Here is a 24,721-nt window from a genome sequence, read left to right on the forward strand (position 1 = left end):
GCTGATAGCATAAAGAGAAGAGCTAATGCCACATTCTTTCTCACCTTCACTCTTCTTGTATGGCCATCCTGCAATCAGACAAATTCTCCCTCTTTCTTAGATGCTTATTGTCTAGCCCTGGGTCCTATTTCACACAGTCTATTCCTCAGGGCTAAATATTTGTTTTCATTGCTTTAAAAACATGTTTTGGATCATCTTTGTTATACCTGGTACAGTTCTTGGAACAGCCCTTGACTCTTTACTTTGTTGGTGCATTGTAATTTCACATAAGAGTGGGATTTATTTTGAAATATTGACACATGCATATAATTTGACCAATCTCATTCACCAGTACCTTTCCTTTCCCTCCCGTCTTCCCTTCCCAAATCTGCTTGCTCTGCTTCACTGGTCTCCCTTCTGTTGTTATCTCACTTAGTGCATTATAATAATAAATATTATGCATGTGATTCATTGCAGTATATTCACACAGCTTAGATGACTGTCAGCAGATAAATAGAAAAAGAAAATGTTATATATACACACAATGGAGTTTATTCTACCATAAAGAAGAATAAAATTATGACTTTATCTGGGAAGTGGATGGAACTGGACATTATGCTAAGTTAAATAAGCCAGACTTAGAAAGTCAAGGGTCAAATGTTTTCTTTCATATGCAGAAAGTAAGAAGAGAGAGAGAAAAAAATAGGGGAGAGGGTTCTCATGAAAATAGAAAGGAAACTAATAGAGTAGAGGAAGGGGGTAGAGAGAGAAGAAGAAGAGAGGGCATGTGGAGGTACCGGGAAAAGAAATCTAGTCCTTGGGTCTTGTTTATTCTCTGTGTGCATATGTTTACAGAGTCAGAAACAATAGTTAAATTGATGTGATATATATTGGCCCAAGTCCTTCCTCATGAGGTTTCTTCCTTTAGTTTTACATGTAGACTTTACATGGTCATACATATAAGTATGGGTAGGCGCATAGGTATAAGTGTGAGTGTGGATTTTCATTCCCTCTTCATCTTCTTTTTATACCTCCACCTTTCCTCTTCTCTCCCTAGTAGCTTAGCTGAAGCTTTCTCCATTCCTTTTGCTATTTTTCACAGTATAACCTTGATATAACTTACCTTGATCTCCAAATTGCTAAGAAACAACCCTCGGCGTATTCTTGGGGAACACCACTTAACATGCTGAATAGAGGGTATTTATGTTTTTCTTGTAGCCTTGCTTCCCCTGAGATGGGCAGCAGAGTACCTTGGGGACCTTGATAGAGTTCAGTTAATAAACTCTGGAGAATTGTGCTCCATCTCTTTCTACTTATACTGAAACAAAAAGGCAAGAGTTTGTTACTGCTCTTTTGCTTTCAATTCCTCTATCAACATGGATAGGATATTTTTGATTTCTCATTTCCAAATCAAATCACTAAGCTCCTGGGAAACAGTTGGATATTTGTCCTCATCTTCCTATCCAATCCTTGGTTTTCTCTCTCTCACTTTCTCTCTCCCACACCCTAACCCCCATCTATACATGCCCCCATTGTCTCTAGTTCTAATAGAATATTTAATTTTCCACTTAAAAAGTTCTTTGATATGTTTTTTGTTGTTGTTGATTTGGTCTCTGGTCATCTATTCGTTCCTTTCCCTTCATTTTTCCCCCTATATTTTCTGAATTATTCAATCAAAACCCCTTAAGATGGCCCACTCGTTCTTTGATGTTGTTTACATAGACATCACCTAGGACTCATTCTGTCCTCTCCACTGTAGGCACATGAAACTTCACGCTGCTCCTCAGATACTCTAAGCGCATTCTTTGTTCAGGGATTCTGTGTGACCCTGGAGCACTCTTCTCTAAGGTGCTCAGGGGCCTTGCTTCATGCAGTATCTACTCAGAGGTCTCCTCACAGTCTTCCCTGAGCACTCAGCAAAACTCATCTTCCTCCCAACTCTGTCTATCTGTTACATTGCCTGCTTTAGTTTATTTAAAACATTTTCACTATCAGAAATTATATATTCTTATATTTTTTACATGTTCCAACTAAAACATTAGCTTTATGAAAAAGATACAATATTTATGCTTTTCAAGAGTTTATCCTCAGTTGCTATGAGTGTCTGAAATTAAGTGTTCATTTAATTAATTCTTTATAAAGTTATAAATTAATTCAGATAAATTCAAAAGAGAGGCGTCTACATTCACTGGAGTACGTATTTTAGTCTTCGAATTTCCTAAGTGACATCTACTAGGCCACCTTCTCTCACAACTCAATGTACAATGTCCAGTCAAAGACTTTTTTTACTCTCTTATGATTTCTTTTTCATAGATTAACCACTTACCTCTTTCTGATATGGCAATCTGATTTCTATAATAATAAAGCCTGGTATTTCTCCCTATATCTCACTGACAGCAGACATTTACCCATTAGATATTGAAAAAGCATTTGTTCCATAAAACAAAACAGTGTGATGTGCACGGAATGATGTGCACAGTGCACAAAGAGTAAAGAGTGTCCTTTAAATGCATACAGATGGCAAGAAGAAATGGTGAAATTGTAAGTAAACAAAAACGGCAAAATCAAACACAACAAAAGTAGATGGGATTGAACAACAGAGAATAAACTAGTGAAGTACAATACAAAATAGCTCAATAAATAAAGAAAGAGTGGTTTTTCTGAAAGACTATTGATATTAAAAAGCTTTAGCAATAGTGATGTTTTTAAAAAAATGAGACAAAAAATAACAACATCGAACATTATAAAGGATAATAAGAGTTTGCTATGAAAAATTTTGATTAAAGTCATTTATTTTGTTTTACTTTTATCAGTTTAAAATTAGAGTATGTTAAATAGAAATAGTGTCCCAGGGATGCTTTGATGTATGTATACATTGCAAAATAATTGAATCAAGCTAATTAATCTGTCACCTGTAACACCTACTCTCAAGGATTTTCACATATGCCACATTAGTAACCATGCTGTAAAACAGATCTCCAGAACTTATTTATACTGTCTAACTGAAATTTCATGACCTTTGAACATTATTTCCTCATCATCACCCTACAGCTTCTGGCAACTATTGTTCTACTCTCTGCTTCTATGAAAAAGACATTTTTATGCATACAAGATCATGCATGCCTTTCTGTGATTGACTTATTTTACTTGGAATGATTTTCTTCATGCTCATCTATGTTGTCATGAATGATTTTCTTCTTTTCTAAGATAGAATAATATTCTATTGAATATAAAGAACCCATCTTTACCCATTCATCCATCCATGGACAGTCAAGTTAGGTTGATTCCATGTCTTGGCTAATTTGACTTTGCAGTGAGCATGAGCGAACAAGGATCTTTGTCTTATTCTAAAATAAGGTTGCTAGATTAATTATATGTGGTACTTCCATTTTAATTTTTGAGGACCCCCCTGCTTTTCATAATAGCTGTACGAATTTGTATTCCAACCAAAAATGTAGAAGAGTTTTTTTCCCCACATGCTACCTAACACTTGTATTTTTTCTTTTTGATAATAGCCACTCCACCAAGTGTGAGGTACTATCTCATTTTTGTTTTAATCTGCATTACCCTGATAATTAATGATGTTAATTTTTTTTTCACTTACTCATTGTTAACCTACATTTTCCTTTTGAGAAATGTGTATTCAGGTCCTTGTCTATTTTTAAGCAAGTTGTCTGATTTCTTGGTACAGAGTTGAATTAGTTATATATTTTGTACCTTCACCCCTTATACGATGTTTGGTTTACAAATACTTTCTCCCATGGCAAAGGTTGTATCTTCATTCTGTTGATTATTTCCTTTGCTGCACAGAAGTTTAATTTTCTTTGATGCAATTCCTTGTTTTTTGTTTTTGCTTTTGTTGCCAAGATTTTGAGATCATATACAAAAAAATTGCAAAATTAATGTCAAGAAACGTCTTCTCTGTTTTCTTTTAGGATTTTTACAGTTTCAAGTCTTTTGTTGAAGTCTTAAATCCACTTTGAGTTGAATTTTTTAAAAGACATTAGGCACAGCTCCAATTTTGATTTTCTGCATGTGAATATTCAGTTTTCCCAACACCATAAATTAGATTGTCCTCTCTCCACTATGTGTTCTTGGAAACTTTCCTGAAGATAAATTGACTGTACATGCATACATTTCTCTGCAGGCTCCCCATTCTATTTCCATGGTCTATATGTCTCTGTTTATACTGGTAACATGCTGTTTTATTTATTTCACTTTGTAGCATATTTTGAAATCAGGTAGTAAGTTGCCCATGGCTTTTTGTTTTGTTTTGTTTTGTTTACAGGGGTTGTCTTGTTTTGTTTTGTTTGTTTTGGTTTGGTTTGGTTTGGTTTTGCTCAAGATTATTTTGGTTATTTGGGATCTTTCTTCAATCCATGCAATTTTTTTTAATATTGTTTTTATTTCTGTGACAAATGACATTGAAAATTTGAAAGGGTGTGCATTGATTCTGTAGATAACTTGGGGAAGTGTGGACATTTTAAAAATATTAAGGCTTCCAATTCATGTACATAGTATCACATAGTATATCTTTTCATTTAGTTGTCTTCTTCAAATTCATTCTCTCTCTCTGTCTCTCTGTCTCTCTCTCTCTCTCTCTCTCTCTCTCTCTCTCTCTCTCTCCCCACACACACACACACAGACATGCACACACAGAGATACAGATACAAACTTAGTGGATATTATTGTTACATTTTTGAATGTCCATATTCTTTTAATAACAAAATGACAATACTTCTTATGAATATTAATGCAAACTCCTCAAGAAACCTTAGTAAACCAAACCAACTGCATATTTTAGGATTATACACAATTATCAAGCAGAAATACAAGAGGAAATCAACATAGAAAAATCAATCAACACTATAAACCATGTTGATAGAATAAAGGAAAAATTATTATCTCAGTTGATGCAGAAAAAGCATTTGACAAAATTCAACATCTTTTCATGATAAAAATACTCAACTAAAACAGAATCTAAGAAAAGTTCCTCATATAAAGGTTACAAAAAACTCAAAGATCATGTTATACTAAATGGAGAATACTCCAGGGGAAAAGTAAACTTTTCCCTAAGTTCAGAAAGAATACAAATATACTTGTTTCTCCACTGCTATTTAACCTTATACTAGAATTTCTTTCTTTCTTTCTTTCTTTCTTTCTTTCTTTCTTTCTTTCTTTCTTTCTTTCTTTCTTTCTTTCTTTCTTTCTTTTAACCAGGGATTGCACCCAGGGGCATTTAACCACTGAGCCATATCTCCAGCCCTTTTAATATTTTATTTTGAGACAGGGTCTTGCTAAGTTGCTTAGTGCCTCATTAAGTTGCTGAGGGTAACTTTAAACTGGCAATCCCCCTGCCTCAGCCTCCCAAGCACTAGGATTACAGGTATGGACCACTGCACCCAGCTGTACTGAAATTTCTAGCCAGACAAATTAGAGAAGAAAAAGAAATGAGTCATTCAAATTGTAAAGAAAGGAGTAAACTGTCTCTGTTTGCAGGTAGCATAATCTTAGAATTAGAAAATTAGAGCCAGGCTCTGTGGCACACACCTGTAATCCCAGCAGCTCAAGAGGCTGAGACAGGAGGATCACGAGTTCAAAGCCAGCCTCAGCAAAAGCAAGGTGCTAAGCAACTTAGTGAAACCTTGTTTCTAATAAAATGCAAAATTGGGCTGAGTATGTGGTTCGGTGGTTGAGAGTCCCTTTGTTCTATCCCTGGTATGCCCCTCCCCCCAAAAAAGAAAATTATAAAAAAATATATTCAAGTTAATTAATTTAAAAATTCAAGAAAGTTACGCAATACAATATTAACCTGAAGAAATCAGTTGTATTTCTATGTACTAGTAATGAAAATTTCAAAACTGAAATTAAGAAAACTTTTCCAAGTACAATGACATCAAACATTGTAAAACAATTAAAAACAAGTTTAACCAAGAAAGTGTAAAACTTGTACACTGAAAACTACAAAACATCACTGGAAAGACATTTTGTATTCATTCATCAGGAGATAATACAGTTAATATGGCAATTCTACCCAAAGGGATTCTATATAAAATGTACAGTCATTCCCCAAATATCAAAGTTGTTTTATTTTTCTTTTTGCAAAAATGGAAAAGCTGCTCCTAAAATTTACTTTAAACAGCAAAGCCCTTGAACAGCTAAAATAATCTGAAAACTAAAAACAATTTTATAGGAATCACAGTTTTGAAACATCCTTCAAAGCTGCAGCACTCAAAAAAGTATGTTTCTGACAATACATAATAGCCAAGCTATGGGAACAACCAAGGTGCCCTTCAACAGATGAGTGGATAAAGAGAATGCAGTATGTATATATACACAATGGAGTATTACTCAGCCATAAAGAAGAATGAAATTATGACATTTACTGGTAAATATATGTAACTGGAGATTTTGATGCTAAGTGAAATAAGACTGTCACAAAAAATCAAAAGTAGAATATTTTCTCTGGCATGCAGAGGCTAGTCTAAAATAAGAAGAGAGAAGAGATAGAGAGAAGAAAAGAAAGAGAAAATAAAAAAGGGTCATCCAATCAAAATAGAAGGGAGATCAGTGGAGTAGAAAAAGGAAATTGAGGGGGAGGTAGGAGGGATGTGATAAGGGAAGAACAGTGGAATGAATCTGACCTAACTTTCTATGTACATACACAAGTATACTACAATGAATCTCACCATCAAGTATATCCACAAGGCACCAATTAAAAAAAATATATATATATATATATATATATATATATATATATATATATATATATATATATGTAAATAGCAGGAAGATCAGTAGAGGGAAGAGAACAGGGGAAAGAGGAATGGAGGAAAAAGGAAAAGTACTGGGGACTGAATTAGCGCAAATTATAGTCTAGGCTTTTATGATTATGTCAAAATTAATCCTAATGTTTTGTATAACAAAAAAAAATAAGAAAACTAAAATTAAGTTAAAAATTGTGGTGTCAGTATAGAAACAGACACATAAATCAATGGAATAAAATTGTGAATGGAGAAATGAACTCATATATTTATGACAATGCTTCCATAATCATTCCCTGGAAGAAATAATAATCTCTTCAACAAATGATACAAACACAACTGGATATCCCACACTATATGCAAAAATTAAGTTAAACTAGATCAAAACCTAAACATAATATAATAATAAAACTATTAGGACAAATTATAGGAATAAATCTTCGTGACTTCAGATTTGGCTTCTTAAGCAGGACTACAGAAATGAAGTAATTAAATAAATAAGTTGCATTTCATCAGGATCAAACAGATAATGCTAACAAAAGAGTGAAAATAAAATCTATAGAATAAGCTAAATTATTGAAAAGTCATATATATTATAAAATCTAACAGCTAGAATATATAAAGACTTCTTACAATTCAGGAATGTAAAATAAAAAACTTTAGCAATGCTAAAATAAACAATAAAATATGAGCAAATGTCTTCCATACAAATTTCTTTAAAGAAGATATAAAAATGTCCAAGTGCCTTTTAAAAGATGCCCAATATCATTAGTCATTAGGGAAATGCACATCTGAAACAGGTTTAGATAGCACTAGGAAACCATTAGGATTGCTGAGATTTTAAAAGTTGAAAAATAACAAATCTTAGGGAGGATATGAAAAGTGGAAACCCTCACACATTGTGAGGATGTAAATTTTGCAGTCATTATGGAAAACAATGTGGTGTTTCCTCAGAAAGCCAAGTAGAATTATAAGTCCCCAAATTTCATTTTTGTGTATATACGCAAAAGATTTAGAAACAGATATTCAAATAAAAACTTGTGCAAAAAATGTTTACAGAAACATTATTTATTATAGCCAAAATTTGGAAACAACAAAAATATACATCCACTGATGAATGTATGAATAGAATATGATATATCCACACAATGAATACTACCTAGTCATTAAAAGGGAAAAGATATTGCTTCATGCTGTAATATGTATGCAATCTGAAACTATTAGGCGAAGTGAAAGAAGACACACACAAAAGGCTACATATTACATGACTCCATTTACATAAACCATCCACAACAAGCTAAACCAGAAAATTCACAGAAGCAGAATTCAGAAGTAGTGGTTCTCAGAAGATGATAGGAAGGAAGAAAGGTAGTGACTGCTTAGTGGATATAGCATTTACTCTTAGAGTAATGAAAGCTTTCTCAAACTAAATAGCAGTGATAATTGCAAAACACACAAAAATTCACTAAATTGTAAATTTTTAAATAGTAAATTGTATATCATATGCCTTTTGTGAAAATAAACAGAAAACAGTTACTGATTATATAAATGTCCAACAGTTCCCAAAGGATTATTCCAAGTCGTTCATAGACTTAACAGAAGTTCAGAAAGGAGAGCAAAAGATAAAATGGGTCTTGTCATAAATATTATGTGCAATAACAAGAACTGACAACTGACTGAGTCAGAGTCGGAATGTTCAGAGATTTCCCTAAAGGTTCTCTTTAGCTGATGTAATGACAAGAGGGAATTACTATTCACTTGAACAGGAGATTCTCTGGCACCTAGAGACTTCATTACTAACCCCCTACCCAATTTTACTAACACTTTGAAGGTAACTGATGATTTTTTTCAAACCATATATATACACGAACTGAAGGCACAGTTGTTACATGACTCCCTGAGACAGAGGAGGAAATTTTGGCAAGTGTTTGCAGTGTATGTTTAGACTTGGAATTTGGACTCACAAAAATTGAGTTGAACATACTGGGTTAGGGAGTGAAATGTCACATATCATATTTGAGATCTAGGAAGAGAGAGGGAAGAATAAGTTGGGAAGAAGTAAGGGGAAAACTTCCTTTCTGGGCACCTATAATATTTAAGACATGTATGACCTCATTTACCTCACCCAATAATATGGTGGATTGTACTTATATATGAATCCAAAATTCAGAAGATGATATAACTTACCTAAAGTCAGAAAGCTAAGAACGGAGTCAAGACTCTATCCCATGCCTTGGTGCCACACATAAATAGCCTGTGTTTTGCTCATTCTTTCTGCACATATTGCCTTTATGGACATAGAGTGAATAATGCACAAATTGATTTTTGAAAACCATAGTAAGCAAAGGCTAAAGTGATGAACTTGAAGTCTTTGCAGTTAGATGGCTACACATACACCCTGCTAAAGAAAAGGGTGCAACCTGGTGATCAGCGGCTAGTGTCTCTTCACACTTCATGCTTCAAAGAGATTAGACTGAACCCAAAATTGATTATTGGGAGATCTAAATTTATGACTGAGTCCAGGGCCTCACATAAGGCATGAGGTAAAATTATTAGATACAGCAGTGAAAAATGATAGCTTTGTAACTAAATGAGCAAATGTATAGTAAAGAATTTGGCTTTGCCCCCAAGAGAGTTCTGACTTTTGCTCTTGGCTCCTGAGTTGTAATCTACATCACACCTAGTAGGAGTGTCTTTTTTTTAAGTGGGGATTGGAAGTACCAAGTCTTAGGATAGGGGCTGGCCATGCCAGAAAGACCAAGAGTAGGATTTGGGGTGGAGGCTTTTGATCATGTTGTATCAGGTAACCTCGATATATGCAACAACATGCATAATATAATGCCCTCCTCCACTCACCCTCCTCCCCTACCATGTCTCTCTATTTCTCAACAGTACTGGGGATTGAACCCAGGATTGCTCTAACACTGAGATACATCCAGCCTTTCTTATTTTTGATTCTGAAACAGGGTTTCACTAAGTTGTTCAGGTTGGCCTTGAACTTGTGATCCTCCTGCCTCACCCTCTTAAATTTTGTGGATTACCATCATGAGCCACCACACTCAGCAATATTTACTTAATACTTGGGTGCTAATGTGTGTTTTGTTTTGTTCCACTTTCTTTTTCTACTTTTTTTTTTTTTTGGAAGTAGGTACACTAACACAGCTTCATAGAAAGTCTCAAAACCCAGTAGTGCAAATCTTACAGACTTTATTCTCCTGTGAGGAAGTTTTGTCTATTTTAGATCCTTTTACTCTCCTCAGGCCTTATTTTTCTATCACTACTTCCATTAGCAAGTATTGCACAGACAGATGCAAATCAATGTCACATAGCCTAGTTTCAAACTGTTTCCAAATCTTGGACTCTTCTGCTTATTAACTTCCAAACAAATGGGAATTTAATAAATTTATTGAAAGCTTTCTCTTCCATAAAATCAGATACTGGTAGTATTTTGTGTCAGGGAATCGTGGGGGAGAACTAAACAAGATGATACATGTAAATGACATCAGACACAATGAAAAATAGCATATATCAAATTAATCATAGCTGATATATTGTGGTAGTGATCATTATCATCAGTTTTCTTATCCTTTATAATGTTCTTTTCTTGAATAAGAGGAAAGTAAGTACATTTTCTAATCTGAACCCATAATTTCACAAGAGGTATGGTGTTAGCTTCTAATCAGCTGCTCATCCTCTCCCACTTCCAGTACAAATAAAAAGTGTCACTAGGATTATTTATGGAGAGTCAAAGAAAAGGAAAATAATCAAAGCCTTTTAGAGAAATATATTCCCATTATCAATCCTCTGTTTGTGGTCTTTTATTGTTTTGAATTTTGTAGAGTTCAATGAAATCTGCAGGCACTGCCCAATGGGAACTGGCAGCAATCTTTAAAGCCATGACTGCCCTCAGCCTGCAGGAGAATGTCTTCTCCCAATGCCTCTGAGTCCCACCCTTCCTCATTCCTGCTCTTGGGAATTCCAGGATTGGAGGCTGCACAGGTCTGGCTTGGTTTTCCTTTTTGTGTCCTGTATCTGACTGCTCTTGTGGGAAACTTTGTCCTTCTGTTTGTGATCTGGACTGATCCTAGACTCCACCAACCCATGTTCTACTTTCTGGCCATGCTGTCAGTGATCAACCTGAGTCTCTCTACCACTACCATCCCCATGATGCTGGGCATCTTCTGGTTCAATCTTCAGGAGCTGTGTTTTGGGTGCTGTGTTGCTCAAGTGTTTTTTGTGCACTTTTTCCCAGTCATGGAGAGCATTGTACTTCTGGCTATGGGTTAAGATCATTATGTGGCTATTTGTAACCCTCTCAGGTACACCACAATCCTCACCAACAAAATCATTGGGGTGATTGCTGTGGCCGTGGTTCTGCGAAGCTTGTGCACGATTGCACCTGTCGTTTTTCTTCTCCTGAGGCTGCCTTACTGTGGGCATAGCATCATCCCTCATACCTACTGTGAGCACATGGGAGTGGCATGTCTGGCTTGTGCCAGCATCCGTGCCAATGTCTATTATGGTCTAGGGAATATTTCTATCTTGTTCCTGGATATGCTTCTAATCATCATCTCCTATGCTAAAATTTTATGCACTGTTTTCCACCTCCCTTCCCAAGGTATGCGCCTGAAGGCTCTCAACACCTGTAGTTCCCATATCTGTGCCATCTTAGCCTTCTTTGGCCCAGCTCTTTTCTCCTTCCTCACTCATCGTTTTGGTCAAAACATCCCCCAGTATATCCATATCCTCCTGGCTAATCTCTATGTAGTCATCCCCCCTGCCCTCAACCCAGTCATTTATGGGATCAGAACCAAGCAGATCCAGGAGCGGGTGAAGAGTTTCTTTGCTACAAAAGATTGAATGAGAGTAACTTATTTAGGTTATGGAAGCCTGAGACCTAAAAGAATGAAATTTATGATAAAAATTAATAAAGAAATTTCTTTTGTCAAATCAACCTTCAATTGTATAAACATATTATATATATAAATACATATATATGAAATATTGACCACAGTTATTGAAGACGTGTGTGTTTGTGTGTGAGTGCATATTCTCTATTGAATCCTAACACAGAATATGCCATGTAAGTGTAAGTTTCAAGGAGGAGAACTTGAATTCATTGAGGGAAGAACTTACTATTAGAACTATCTGGCTATCGACCTCTTTTAGGTAGTAACAAAATTTCCTTCATACAGATATTAAATTGGAGGTCCAGTTAAGAGTTAAATTAACAAGGGTGTAATTTGTGAATATTTAGTAAAACTTTGATACCATGCTGACTTACAATGTAATTCTAGGAATATAATGTAAATTTTACTCACTGACAAGAGAACTGGAATTTGGGTAGTGATAATTCACATACAGAGGAGGTACCAGGTATGAGATATGGGGGAGTTTTATCACACATTACAGAGAGAGCAAGAATGAATATTTATTTATTTGTGTATTGGTTTTTAACTGGATGACTTTGAACATCAAAATGTATAAGAAAAAAGAAAACTATTCATGAACTTCAAAAAAATGCGGGAAAGTGGAGGGTAACAGAAAACAAATTGTAAAGAATCTTAAAAATTTTGCAGTATGGAAAATTTAATATAATAAGATATATAAAATGGACAAAGTAAATAAATAATAAGTTCATGGCTTTCAAAAATGGCAACAGAAAAGATAATGTTAATTTACAATAAAGAGCATTTTAAAGGAGTGAATAATGTAAGTAGAATATTGCTCAAGAATCGAAAAGATCAAATTGGACTTTGGAAGTCACTATTAACAGCATTTCACTCACTTCTATGACAATCATAGCGATTTTTATTAACTTAACATAAAACAAATATTTTTTAAAATATTATTAATGAGAATCATCCAATTTCAGTGAGAAGAGTTAATATTGAGGTAATTGTTAAAAATACTGTGTCCAAAAGATTTTATAATTATCAAGGACAATAATTACCAACCATAAATCAAATAAAAAGACAACATTAAAATTTTCAAAAAGAAAATCAGTGGGATTATAAAAGAACTAATATCATTATACACAACAAATTGGATTGTAAGATGAAATTTTTCAGCCATCAACTGGAAAGTAATAATAACAAGTTAGGAATTTTATTTTTTGAAATTGAATTAATTTAAAATACATATTCAATAGATGAGCTAATAGCATATCATACCTAGTTGAAGAGATAATGAACTGAGAGTTATCAAAATAACACCTATAATAATTCCTAGAGAAATAAGTTGGTAGAAAATATGAAAAACAATATAGGTTTAGAAAATAATCAAGTAATATATACATATACTTGAGTCATAAAAGAGTTAAAATATAGGTTAGAATCGATATTTTTAAAAGAAGATTATAAAATTTATTAAAGAAATCAAGCCAAAAATTTAAAACATGATTTATTAAAAAAAAAAAAAAAACTCACCTAAGAGGGTCAAAGTAAAACCATTGGGAAATAGAAATAAAGAGAAAAATTTCAAAACAGTCAAAGGGGGTAGGGGGAATATCTTCAATGAGCAATAAGAAAACTAACAGCAAATATCTTTTTAAAAAAACTATGAAGTCAAGAAAATGGGAAAATAATATTTCCAAAACTATACTGGAAAAATGAACTGCCAACCTAAATTGCTATGCCCAAGAAAATATCTTCTTCAAGGTATGGAAATTCACGTTGGCAGTTTATTTTTCGAATATATTTTTCAATAGCACTATGAAACATCATAAATCCAACAAATGATGTTTTGGACATTTCGACTCAAAGTATAAATTTAATATAAACCAGGTAAATAATGTGGATCAATCAATATTTTTTAAATCCTCTTGAACTATGTATTTAATATAATAAATATTTCTGAGAGTTTATTTGCCCACTTGTTTTCATTTACAAATTATAACATAGATTCCAAAGATAAGAGACAGACCATTGTAAAGAACATTTTAGGGTTTATACTATTACAGTCCCAAATCCATCCAATAGCTTCACTAACCAGAGTTGTGGGATATGTGTACAAGAACAGGCAAACTTGTGGAACAGTTTATTACAGAACAAACACAACCACATGCAGACATGATTTAGGACAGACAGCACTGCAGAACACCCAAGAATGCATAGTGTTTTTATAGATGGGGCAGAGCCAAATGAGAAACCAATTTAGATCCATGGGATAGTGACTTGCCCCTGCATCACTGCCCTTTCAACATGATGTTTAATATTTTCCCATCAAGAGATGAGCTTATTTCCCTACCCCCTGAGTTTGGGCAGGAATATAACTTCTTTTGAAATCAGTAAATGTGATGCAAATAAACAAAGGCTTTAAAAGAGCTTGTGAATTGGAGTTTCTTGCTGTAGCACTTCAAACCCCAAGATTGTCATGAGTGAGTCCTAGTTGACTTGCTGACCTGTAAAGGGCAATGAGGAAGAGCCCAGCATTCAGCTCTCTAATCTCTGGGGAAATTACAATGAAACTGTCTTCCACCATCCAGCCAGACTATGATTTGACTTATAGCAAATGCTGGAAGAGATAGAGTGAGAGAGCCTGGACTGAAATAATTTCTCATCCAACCTTAAGAATCTTGAACCAAAAGGGTCGTACATTTTTTCTCATACGTGGAAGACTGAAAAAAAGAAAGGAGGTCTCATGAAAATGGAAGGAGATGAAGGGTATCAGGAGAAAGAATACAAAGGGAAAGGAATGTTCTCGAAAATAAAATTGATTAAATTATATTATGTGTATTATGAATATGTCACAATGGATCCCACTATTATGTATAATTATGATACACCAATAAAAATAAAAATAGTTTCTTAAAAAACAAAAGAAGTAAATATGTCTGGAAAAAAAGAATTACTCTTTTTAAGCAACTAACTTTACAGAAGTTTTTTTGTTTTGTTTGTTTTTGTTTTTGTTTTTGTTTTTTATGTCACTAAAGTTAAATGATGTAACAGAATGCAAAATGCAAACACCATGAGGTAAAAGTTTGGTTCATTGATCACATTACATAATCCTCCCTGATGGTACCCGACCAAGGAGATATGAAGGTTTCCTATACAGGACACAAGTAAGATGGAGATGGTGATGTAAACAGTTATCATTCTTGTGTAAACCATAGTAAGCCTTCATAGCTGCCTACAAGATGGGGTACAGCAAGAGTTAAATTAACCAGAATGTAATTTGTCAATATTTAGTAAAAATGTGATATTGTGCTGACTTATAATGTAATTCTAGGAATATAATATAAATTTTACTCATGTATATCAGAAGTCATAACAAACACAAAATTTTCATCATAGTTTAAAATAAAACTAACAAGAGTTATATTGGTAAAATATTCAACAAAGCAGCAGTGCATTGGACTTCAAAATCTTCAAGGCAGCAGGAGTATTGACTGTATTATGTCATGAGTATCAAAGTAGATTTGATTTTTAGAAATGAGGAGTGGATATGATTCCAGTGGTATCAATGAGAATAAAAGAGGACAATTCTTCCTCTAGGCTTCTCAGTGTGAAGAGTTATAATGGAAAAACATCCAATCCCTAAAAAGTTTTCAGAGAAGCAGTGTCCTCAGGGAATACCCGGCTTTCTGTCTCACAAGTAAAATCAATAGAACATCAAAATGGTTTAAGGCAAAAATAATACTGCTGTTTATGAAAATTTGATTCTGTAAGTCATAGTGGAATAATTTTTGGCATAGGACACGATATATACAAATATATGGTGTTATGACCCTCAGATCTGGAATTTTCATATTCCAAGAATAATGTAATTCAATAATGCCTGAGCTCTTCTAACATTTAAGGTACTATGCTAGATAAGGCAAGTTAAACAGCACTGTAATAACAGTCCATTAAAAGAATGGGAAAGATAGAAAATGCTACATTCAATTACAAATGTCCATGTTATGATAATGTTTTACACTGATACGAAAATACAAGAGATCCAGAGATCATATCCATTTGGCTGATATGGAAGACTAACATTGGTTATTGAGGAACATTTGAAAGGAAGTGGAAACAAGTAGTAGTTATGTTGTATGTAGGACTTTCAATCACCAAATAAAAGGATATGCATTATGGAGTTATGAAGTACAAATAAAGTTTAAAAGGCTAATTGAGTACTGAGAAAAGGACTTTGGCAACAACAGTGCTTGTTTGTATCCTAAAAGGTCTGTAATATACCACGGACAAAGTAGAGGTCATAGGAAGAAATTTTAAGCATAGACTGAATAGAGTTAGGCTCAATAGGGGAAAACAAATGGGGACACATTAGGGAAGATGGACTCAATGAGGGGAGGGCAGGAAAATAGAACATAATCTTCTCATTAATTAAAATGAAGGAAATGAACAAGAGAATACAGATTAAACCAGAATCTCTTCTGGACCCCAGATATTGCCTTCTCTGTGGTAACAACTCAAAAAAGACTAAACTTACAAGAAAAAAAAAAACAGCTGAATAATTCCATTGTCCATCAGTCCCTTTCACCTATTGTTAGGAAAATCAGAATCTGTGGTCTGCCCTGGTGGCACCATCAGGTCCACTTCACCACGTCTAGGAAGGGAGACCCTCAGGACACACTTCTATGCTCTGGCTTGAAAAGAAAATATCATGGTTTTCTTAGGAAAATGTAGATATTTTTCCACCATCAACCAAAAGAGCTAAACATACATTTTCCCAGAGACTTTATGTTCACCATAGTTATAATCTGGGAAAGAGACTCACTGGCTTGAAAGAAGCTGAAGCCATAATCTGAAGGCATGCCCTCTGCCAATAAACAGAGATGTCCCTACAGGGTCTCTGTGCTGCCACAGAGTCTACAGGGTCTGTTTCAGGGTTCTACTCCTTCTTCATCCTTTGAATCCTCAATTGTGACAGTAGCCAAACTAAATCTGAATTTATAAATTTTCATTAAACAAAACAGAAGAGTTGCCAAGGGCAGTTTCCTAAGATGTCACACTTTGAAGACATTATAGTATGAATTTAATATTTTCAGGGCTCCTGAGAGAGGTTGACTCAACATCATCTCCCAAACAGACTCCCCCATTGAGAATATTTCCATTCCTCTCATTCCATGCACATCTCCTGCCCTGCACTTAGGGGTTATATCTGGTACAGTGTTTCTCCACAGATGCAGTAGTGTGGGGACAAAGAGTTAGAGAGACTTAATGACCCTTGTCCATGTTTATACCCAGAGGAGTCTGAAGACTAAGCTCAGGGATTCTGAGACATGCTTAGATTCACTATAAAGTTTTTCTTTCTGTGACCAGGTAGGCTGGGGGCCCAGAGGCTTGAAGAGGCTCCCAAGCACCATCTTTAAGAACCTGGGTCATGTTGCAAATGTGCTCCAAGTGAGAGCTGAGAAAAGAAATGTGAGAGGTAAGAATGCTTGAACAGGGCAGGAGAGATGCTACAGAGAGGAGAAGGAGAGGACAAAATAAAGAAAAGGACAGGAGCCTCCATTTTACCAAACAGTTATCCCAATTGCCATTATTTTCACAGACAAATGCATTAGAGCATGTACAGTGTCCACAGCTGACGACTGTTGCATACCAATGAGTAATGCACATATGCAGAATTTCTTTTATTTTTTGGTCTCTTTGCCCTTTATCTCCATTTCTATCTCTTTCCCTCTCCTTCTTTCTATTATACACCACCCACTGGCCAACACACACACAAATACTCAGGTACCCAGCACACTTGCTGTAGACCAAATACCACAAATATAATCATATTGACACCAACTGTCAAAAATAATGAAAATTGCTCAGACTAGCAAATTTACATATTATAAGAGGAAAGGCCAGCAGCTAAACTCACTCTGGTTTATATAAGACAGAAAGATACCCCTATAGGATACTGTCATATATTTGAGTTGGGGTGAAATGGTAATTAATGTCAATTTCCAAATAGAATGACAAATATTTGGTCTGCACTGTGTTCTTCATGTTTTATCAACTTTATGAAACCAATTCCAAGCCTTTATCTGTGTAAATCGATACCACTGCTACAGCAGGCAAACTGAGCCTGCCTCCCTAACCTATTTCATGACTCCGTCTTGAAAGTGCAGAAATAAACCATGCACTATACACCTGTAATCCCAATAGTTCAGGAGGCTGAGGCAGGAGGATCATGAGTTAAAAGCCATCCACAGCAACTTAGTGAAGCTCTAAGCAACTTATCAAGAACCTGTCTCAAAATAAAATATAAAATGATCTGGGGATGTGGCTCAGTGTTTAAGCACCCCTGGATTCAATCCCCAGTACCAAAAAAAGAAAAAGTGCTTAAGTAGAGATTATTACCCACTCTCCTCAACTGCCTTGGTCCCAGGAGTTTGGGAGATTAAAGAAAGAACACAGTTCCCCTCAAAGTGAGCAAAGTTGGGTTATGTTAGTATTAATAGAGATTTAAAGATAAGTATAAATGCCTGGCCCAACCACACTCTCTCTTTGGTCTCATCTGTGACAATCATCATTCCCACCTCATTCATACATACCATCTGAGAGTCAAAGATGACTTAATTATGAATGATGGCCTTTTAACAAGAAGCTTGTTATTTTTGCTACCATGTGATTTACTGTGTTAACATTGGGGCTAAAAGAAAATACAATATTGGCAGGCATTGATAATATGAATACTATTTTGGAATACTCTGTGAGCTAGTTCCTTGATTTACATTGATCTTATCAGCCATTAAAAAATGAACAACGTTACTTAGATTTATTGTTTCCAATGTTATGGGAACAGAAACGAATCTGGAAAGTGAAAGGAATTTGCCTAAAGGTTTCCAGAAAGCAAATGGTACAGCAAGATTTAAGCCATTTTAAGTTTGAATGGGTTCAAAGTATCAATATTCTTAATAGCATACTAGAGTCAGAGAAATAGACTTGTCAGCAGAGAAAAAGACACCACGGGCTCAGTGATCTTAGCATTGGTGGACAGTTAGAAGGGTAAGATCTTCAACTATTATAAATCTGGATTTTGAAATGGACTGTAGGGCTGGGATCTTTGTACTCACCTAAATCAGGATGAATGTGTCACTTTGCCTTCCAGAAATAATCTTCTGGATCACATTGTCTGCCATTGTTTGTGGCTCACAGCTGCATCAGGAAGGAGGCAAGCACCCTGGTCTAAACTGCCACAGGGTAAGTGTCCGGATGTGAGATGAAACATTGGTCTCCTATGCCACTCCTCGGAAACTTCTTCCTCTTCTAGTGAAGGGTCATACTGAAAATCTCCACCCTATAGATGGGACTAACTCTGGACTGAAATTCCATGACCTATCACCCTAGATATTTCCTCAGACTATTCCAAGTTGCACAAGCAGCTTCTCTCTGATTTCTCCCCTGGCATCTTCCCCTCAACACTGGAAAATATTGTGCCCTACCTCAAACATGTGCAATAGTCTCCAGTTTCTCTGGGGTTAAAAAACACTCCTTTCCTTCTCATATAGAAGAGGGGATTATTAACTCCCTAGCCTAGACATTTCTACTATGGGGTAACTACCTGGTAAAGTTACAGGACAACTGTTGTATGCAATGTGCACTATATAATATATTCCTCCACTCACCCACCTCAATCTCTCTCTCTCTCTCTCTCTCTCTCTCTCTCTCTCTCTCTGTGTGTGTGTGTGTGTGTGCGTGTTTGTGTGTGTGTCTCTCTGTATCTCTCTCTCATACACACACACAAAAAAAAACACACACACATGTACTAATGTAAACTAGAAGCCAAATTCTTTTATTTCAATGTTAGATATATTAAAATTAATATTTCCTTGTTCTTTAACCTGAGTAGCAACTATGCAGTAGGCAAAGAATGATGGAATTAGGTTTGTTAGATGCTTCAGATTTACACAGTGTCCTGGGGCTACAAAGAATAAAAAAAAAATACTTTTCTTTGCTATATTTAAGGGACCAAGGAAGATTCCTTAACAATGATTTAATTTTAGTATCAACAAAACTTGTTAGATATTTGATCTGTTTATGTCTAAAAGAAGGCATGATTTTAGGACATATCATAATGTTAGATATTATACATTGATGTTATATGTTATAAAGATGTCTGATAGGTTCCTGTATAAAAAAATGAGACCAGGGATATGGAATTGGAAACTAAGCAATCAATAAGATGAGGAAAAATTTAAAAAAGCAAAAAAGCAATGCTCTCATACAATAAACAGACTAGTCAGGGAAGCACAGTTTAAATGAAGAAAATTCTAAGACAGACATGTGATTGATCTTCCTTTTGTCATGTGATTACATTAGATACTTGAGGCAAATCCTTAAATTTATATCAAATCAAAACACTGATAATGGTATACAGCAGCAATTCTTATTATAATTTAGGACTTTTATTTTATTTTTCACCTGTTGTAGAATTTTTAAAATTTTTCTTTTTTTCCTTATACTGGTACATTATAATTTTAGTAACATTGGGATTCTTTGTTACATATTTGTATGTGTACCCAATATAACTGTATAATTTAGTCCATTTTATTCCCCAGTACCACCCCTTTATCTTCATGGCTCATTCTTTCCCCTGGTCCCTTTCTCTACTCTACTGATTGGACTTTTTAATTCTAGACAATTCAAGAAACATTGGATATGGTGATTTCCTCAAGGTAATGGATGGAAGGGAATGCCATAAAACATGAACATACACTACATTGTAAAATATTTCCTCAAAGAACTCATGAATTAGGAAAAAATAAAACCATGGACAATATTACCTGGGATAGATCTCAGAACAATATCCATGTTGAGTGACGTTCAATTACCTTTGAAAGGAACAAATCCCAGATGTGTGTAAATTAACACATCTGTAAATTAACACATATCATTCCATCCAGCACACTGATTGATGTTTTCCTGTCCCTCCAGGACCTTGAAAAGAGAAGATTCTAATGAAAGCAAGGATGCTTTTACTTGATAGGAATTCATTGACACTTGCTATGATAAAGCCATCCATCAATAATACCCAGTTCCATCCTCCCTTCTTTATCTTGCTAGGAATACCAGGACTGGAAACTATACACATCTGGATTGCTTTCCCCTTCTGCATTGTGTACCTGACCTCCCTTGTGGGGAACATCACCATTCTCTTTGTGATCAAGACTGAGCACAGTCTTCATCAGCCTATGTTCTACTTCCTGGCCATGTTGTCCATGATTGATCTGGGTCTGTCTACATCCACCATCCCCAAAATGCTGGGCATCTTCTGGTTCAGTCTCCAAGAGATCAGTTTTGGGGGTTGCCTTGCTCAGATGTTCTTCATCCACATGTTCACTGGCATGGAGACTGTTTTGCTGGTGGTCATGGCTTATGACCGCTTTGTTGCCATCTGCAATCCTCTCCAGTACATGGCGATTCTCACCAATAAAACCATCAGCCTTCTAGCCTCTGTTGTCATTGGAAGAAATTTAATTCTTGTAACCCCATTTGTATTTCTCATTTTGCGACTGCCCTTCTGTGGGAATCACATTATGCCTCATACATACTGTGAGCACATGGGTCTTGCCCGACTGGCCTGTGCCCCCATCAAGGTCAACATAATCTATGGGCTTATGGTGATTTCTAATATTATTGTGGATGTGATCCTAATTGCCTCTTCCTATCTGCTTATCCTTCGAGCTGTCTTCCATCTTCCCTCTCAAGACGCACGACTGAAGGCTCTCAATACTTGTGGTTCCCATGTGTGTGTCATGCTGTGCTTTTACACACCAGCCTTTTTTTCTTTTATGACTCATCGCTTTGGCCATAACATTCCCCAGTATATCCATATTCTTTTGGCTAATCTATATGTGGTCATCCCACCTGCCCTTAACCCTGTCATTTATGGTGTGAGGACCAAGCAGATCCGAGAGCATGTTGTAAAGATATTTGTACAAAAAGAATAATTCTATATAGAATTTGGGTAAACATATCTATATGCAATTCAAGTTATAATAATCTAGTTCTATTTAAAATATTTTATACCACCCGCTTTTACATCTTTCATTCTGATTGGAAGTGGTTTAGTATTGACAGCAAAACTCCTTTTGCTGCCTGTTCTCCTCATCTCCTTCCAATATCTGGACAAAAGTAAAAAAAGACTAATAGAGAAGATGCTGGAGGTGTCAGTAGCCTTGAAGTAGGACTCTCTCCATCTCTCCAAATATTTTCTCATGCGGTAAACTTGGATCCTAGAGGAGAACAGATCTAATAATATTTTAGATGAAGAAATAAGGTTCAGTCCATGGGATAATGGCAATATCTGGATGAAAACTAATGCTCCAATTTTCTACCCTTTACAGAGATACCAAATTTTATCTTCATATCTAAAGTCTTTTATTTATTTTTATTTTAATGTTCTGTCTTATTCTTACTCTGATTTCCAATATTCAGTCTTTTTCCATACTCTAGATGTGAGGATGGTGTCTTTGCTTTAAAATAAGACAAAGGAGCGCTGAACTGAAATTTGTGACTGACTATAGAACTCTCGCTTAAAACTCAGAAGTGTCCTTCATGTCCTGTACTTTGGAAACATTTTCTATGACTGCATGACAATATGTAAAATACCCAAAAACATACCAGGAAAGATTATTAGGAAATAAGGGCAGGTATAACCAAGAAGATAGAAGAGGAACTCTATTCATTTCCTGTGGACTTGGGCAACTCTTGGCATTAAATTGGACCCCAGCTAATACAATTCCTGCACCCCATAGCCCTTGTGAAATTTCCGTCTCTGTGCATGGGTTATAATTTGGTTTGAGGTTTGTTTTTTTTTGTTGTTGTTGTTTTGTTTTGTTTTCCATGTGTTGTCATTGATTTACTACCTCCACTTCAAATTTCTAAAATTTTAAAAGGAACATCAATTTTTAAAGATGGAAATACATTTAACCTTATCCATCCTCATTATCTTATGAGTAAAAAGGCTGAGGTCCAAAGAAACACAAGCGCTAATGTACATAAAATAGATAATATCACACTCATTTTTAATATAATTTTCACATACAAGAGAAGGAAGATCATTCAGATAAATTCTTTTGTCAAGAAATTCTTAACTCTTATAGAAGATTTGAGGAAAAAATATTCTCTGTAACTATGTGAGGTCACACCATGGGCCTCAGGTGGAGATATCTAGAAAAATGGGAAACAGAAAGTAGCCTAGAGTTGGTGTTGATAATGAATAGCGAGACTCCAGAATTTCTGTGTGGGAGCAATAGATCACTAATAAACAGTGACTGAACTTGATCTTGTCTTTCTCACTGTGGTCCACAGTACTGAGTGGTAAGTATCCTGATCACTATTTGTAACACAAACAAACATGCTAAATAAAAGGGTTTCTTCTTTCAGTGATATTAAGAAGTCTGTAGCATGTGTAAGGCAATTTTCCAGTTAAATGTATTCATGGAAATGGGAAAAGCTTAAACATAATAGTACATACAGTGTGGATTGAAGCACATAGTAATTCTGGCTCTGAAGTGTTTCATAATCAAACTGCAATACCAAATTTACACCTGAGGATATAACAGAGGATAGAGAATTTGTCTAGAATAAGCAAAGCATTGAATTTAATTCCTAGTTTACCAGGGGGAAAAGAAAGAAAATGCTTAGACCAGGCTAAGCAGAGTCCCTGATCTGGGTTTCCTTATCAGGAAAACGTTTTGTGCTTTGGAGTAGCTTCCTCAAAATTTTAGAAGTCCACATCTGGTGCATGATAACAACAAGGCTCTCTGGGTTGTATGCCCTGACCCTGAATCAAACACAGAAGTCCAATTCTCCTCTGCAGAGAACTCTGTTAATATCTTCTTCCTATAACCACCAGCTTATGGAGTTACCCATTTTCCCTAAGAAGCACTGTGATTTATACCTATTGGGCTGTCCTGGGGCCTCATGGCTGGGACTTGGTTTCAAGAGAGTGGTTTGGTGAACAGATGAGATTTCCTCTGAATAGTATAGTTTTCTTTCATGAAATCACACAAGATTAGGCCACCATAAGGATGTTGATGTGCTAATATGGTGTGGATGGTGGAATGTGATTCTTCGATCAGACCTAAGATGTAGTCAGGATTCTGGTTTACCAAAGTTTCATGGTTGAACTTTGGGCTCAAGCTATATGTTAGGGCTGTATGTTTTATCTCACCCATCTGTTGTCCAAAAGCAAACACTGCCTTCTATCTTTAATGCTCAAGGTGGCAGAGAGAACAAAAGACATTACCATCCCATGACCCTGGCACCAGGACTCAGAGTGGTCATTCCAACACCACAGCAGTTTCCACATAACCTGTCAGGCATTTGCACAGAAGTGACTGCATTAGCCTTTTCTTTCTTTTTTTTTTTTTTTAATGTACCAAGGATTGAACCCAGGGATGCCATGCTACTGCAAAGTCTTTGAGATCATTACTCTGCAATGCCACCATGTACTTTCAATCTATGTCCTGATTGACTCTCTGTGTATGGATGAGGATGTTAATCCCACCCTGCCCCACAGCACATCTCCCCCTATTCCAGCTGGTGGCATTATTCAATCAGAACCATTACGGTCAACATTAAAAGAGATCACCTAGAAATGCAAAAAACCAGGGTCTAAATAGTTCAAGTGGTTGAAAGATGTTTTTCTATAGTTATGCTATAAAGTTCCTAACAAAAAATTAACATGAACAGTAAAAATGATCATTCAATTTGATAGGGAGCATTGGAGGAATAGACAAACTCTAGATGGGGCAGAGGGGTGGGAGGGGAAAGGAGGGGGCAGGGGGTTAGAAATGATGGTGGAACATGATGATCATTATTATCCACAGTACATGTATGAAGACACAAATTGGTGTGGAAATACTTTGTATACTACCAGAGATATGAAAAATTGTGCTCTATATGTGTAAGAAGAATTGTAATGCATTCTGCTATCATATATAAATAATAATAAAAAAGAATGCTATGGTTAAGCCTGGTATTTGTGGCCAACACCAATGAATCACTAAAAGAAACTTTGAGCCAAGCATG

At 35.6% G+C, this 24,721-nt stretch overlaps 1 protein-coding gene and 1 pseudogene across 1 annotated transcript; both read left to right on the forward strand.

Moving 5' to 3' along the window:
- Positions 1 to 10,639: 10,639 nt before the first annotated feature.
- Positions 10,640 to 11,603, forward strand: LOC124109516 (olfactory receptor 52E8-like; annotated as a pseudogene).
- A 9,085-nt stretch (positions 11,604 to 20,688) lies between these two features.
- On the forward strand, positions 20,689 to 21,633 carry LOC124109514 (olfactory receptor 52E4). The gene has a single exon (XM_046468180.1). The coding sequence runs from the start codon at positions 20,689 to 20,691 to the stop codon at positions 21,631 to 21,633; it is 945 nt and encodes a 314-aa protein (XP_046324136.1).
- The last annotated feature ends 3,088 nt before the right edge of the window (positions 21,634 to 24,721 follow it).

The sequence above is a fragment of the Marmota monax genome, unplaced genomic scaffold, assembly GCF_021218885.2.
Source record: "Marmota monax isolate L192 unplaced genomic scaffold, Marmota_monax_Labrador192_F-V1.1 WCK01_AAM20220418_F8-fsc00572, whole genome shotgun sequence".
Classification (NCBI taxonomy): domain Eukaryota; kingdom Metazoa; phylum Chordata; class Mammalia; order Rodentia; family Sciuridae; genus Marmota; species Marmota monax.

What these genes read in the sequence shown, in the direction of transcription:
- LOC124109514 (XM_046468180.1), top strand. Translation starts at nt 20,689, where the DNA reads ATGATAAAGCCATCCATCAATAATACCCAGTTCCATCCTCCCTTCTTT.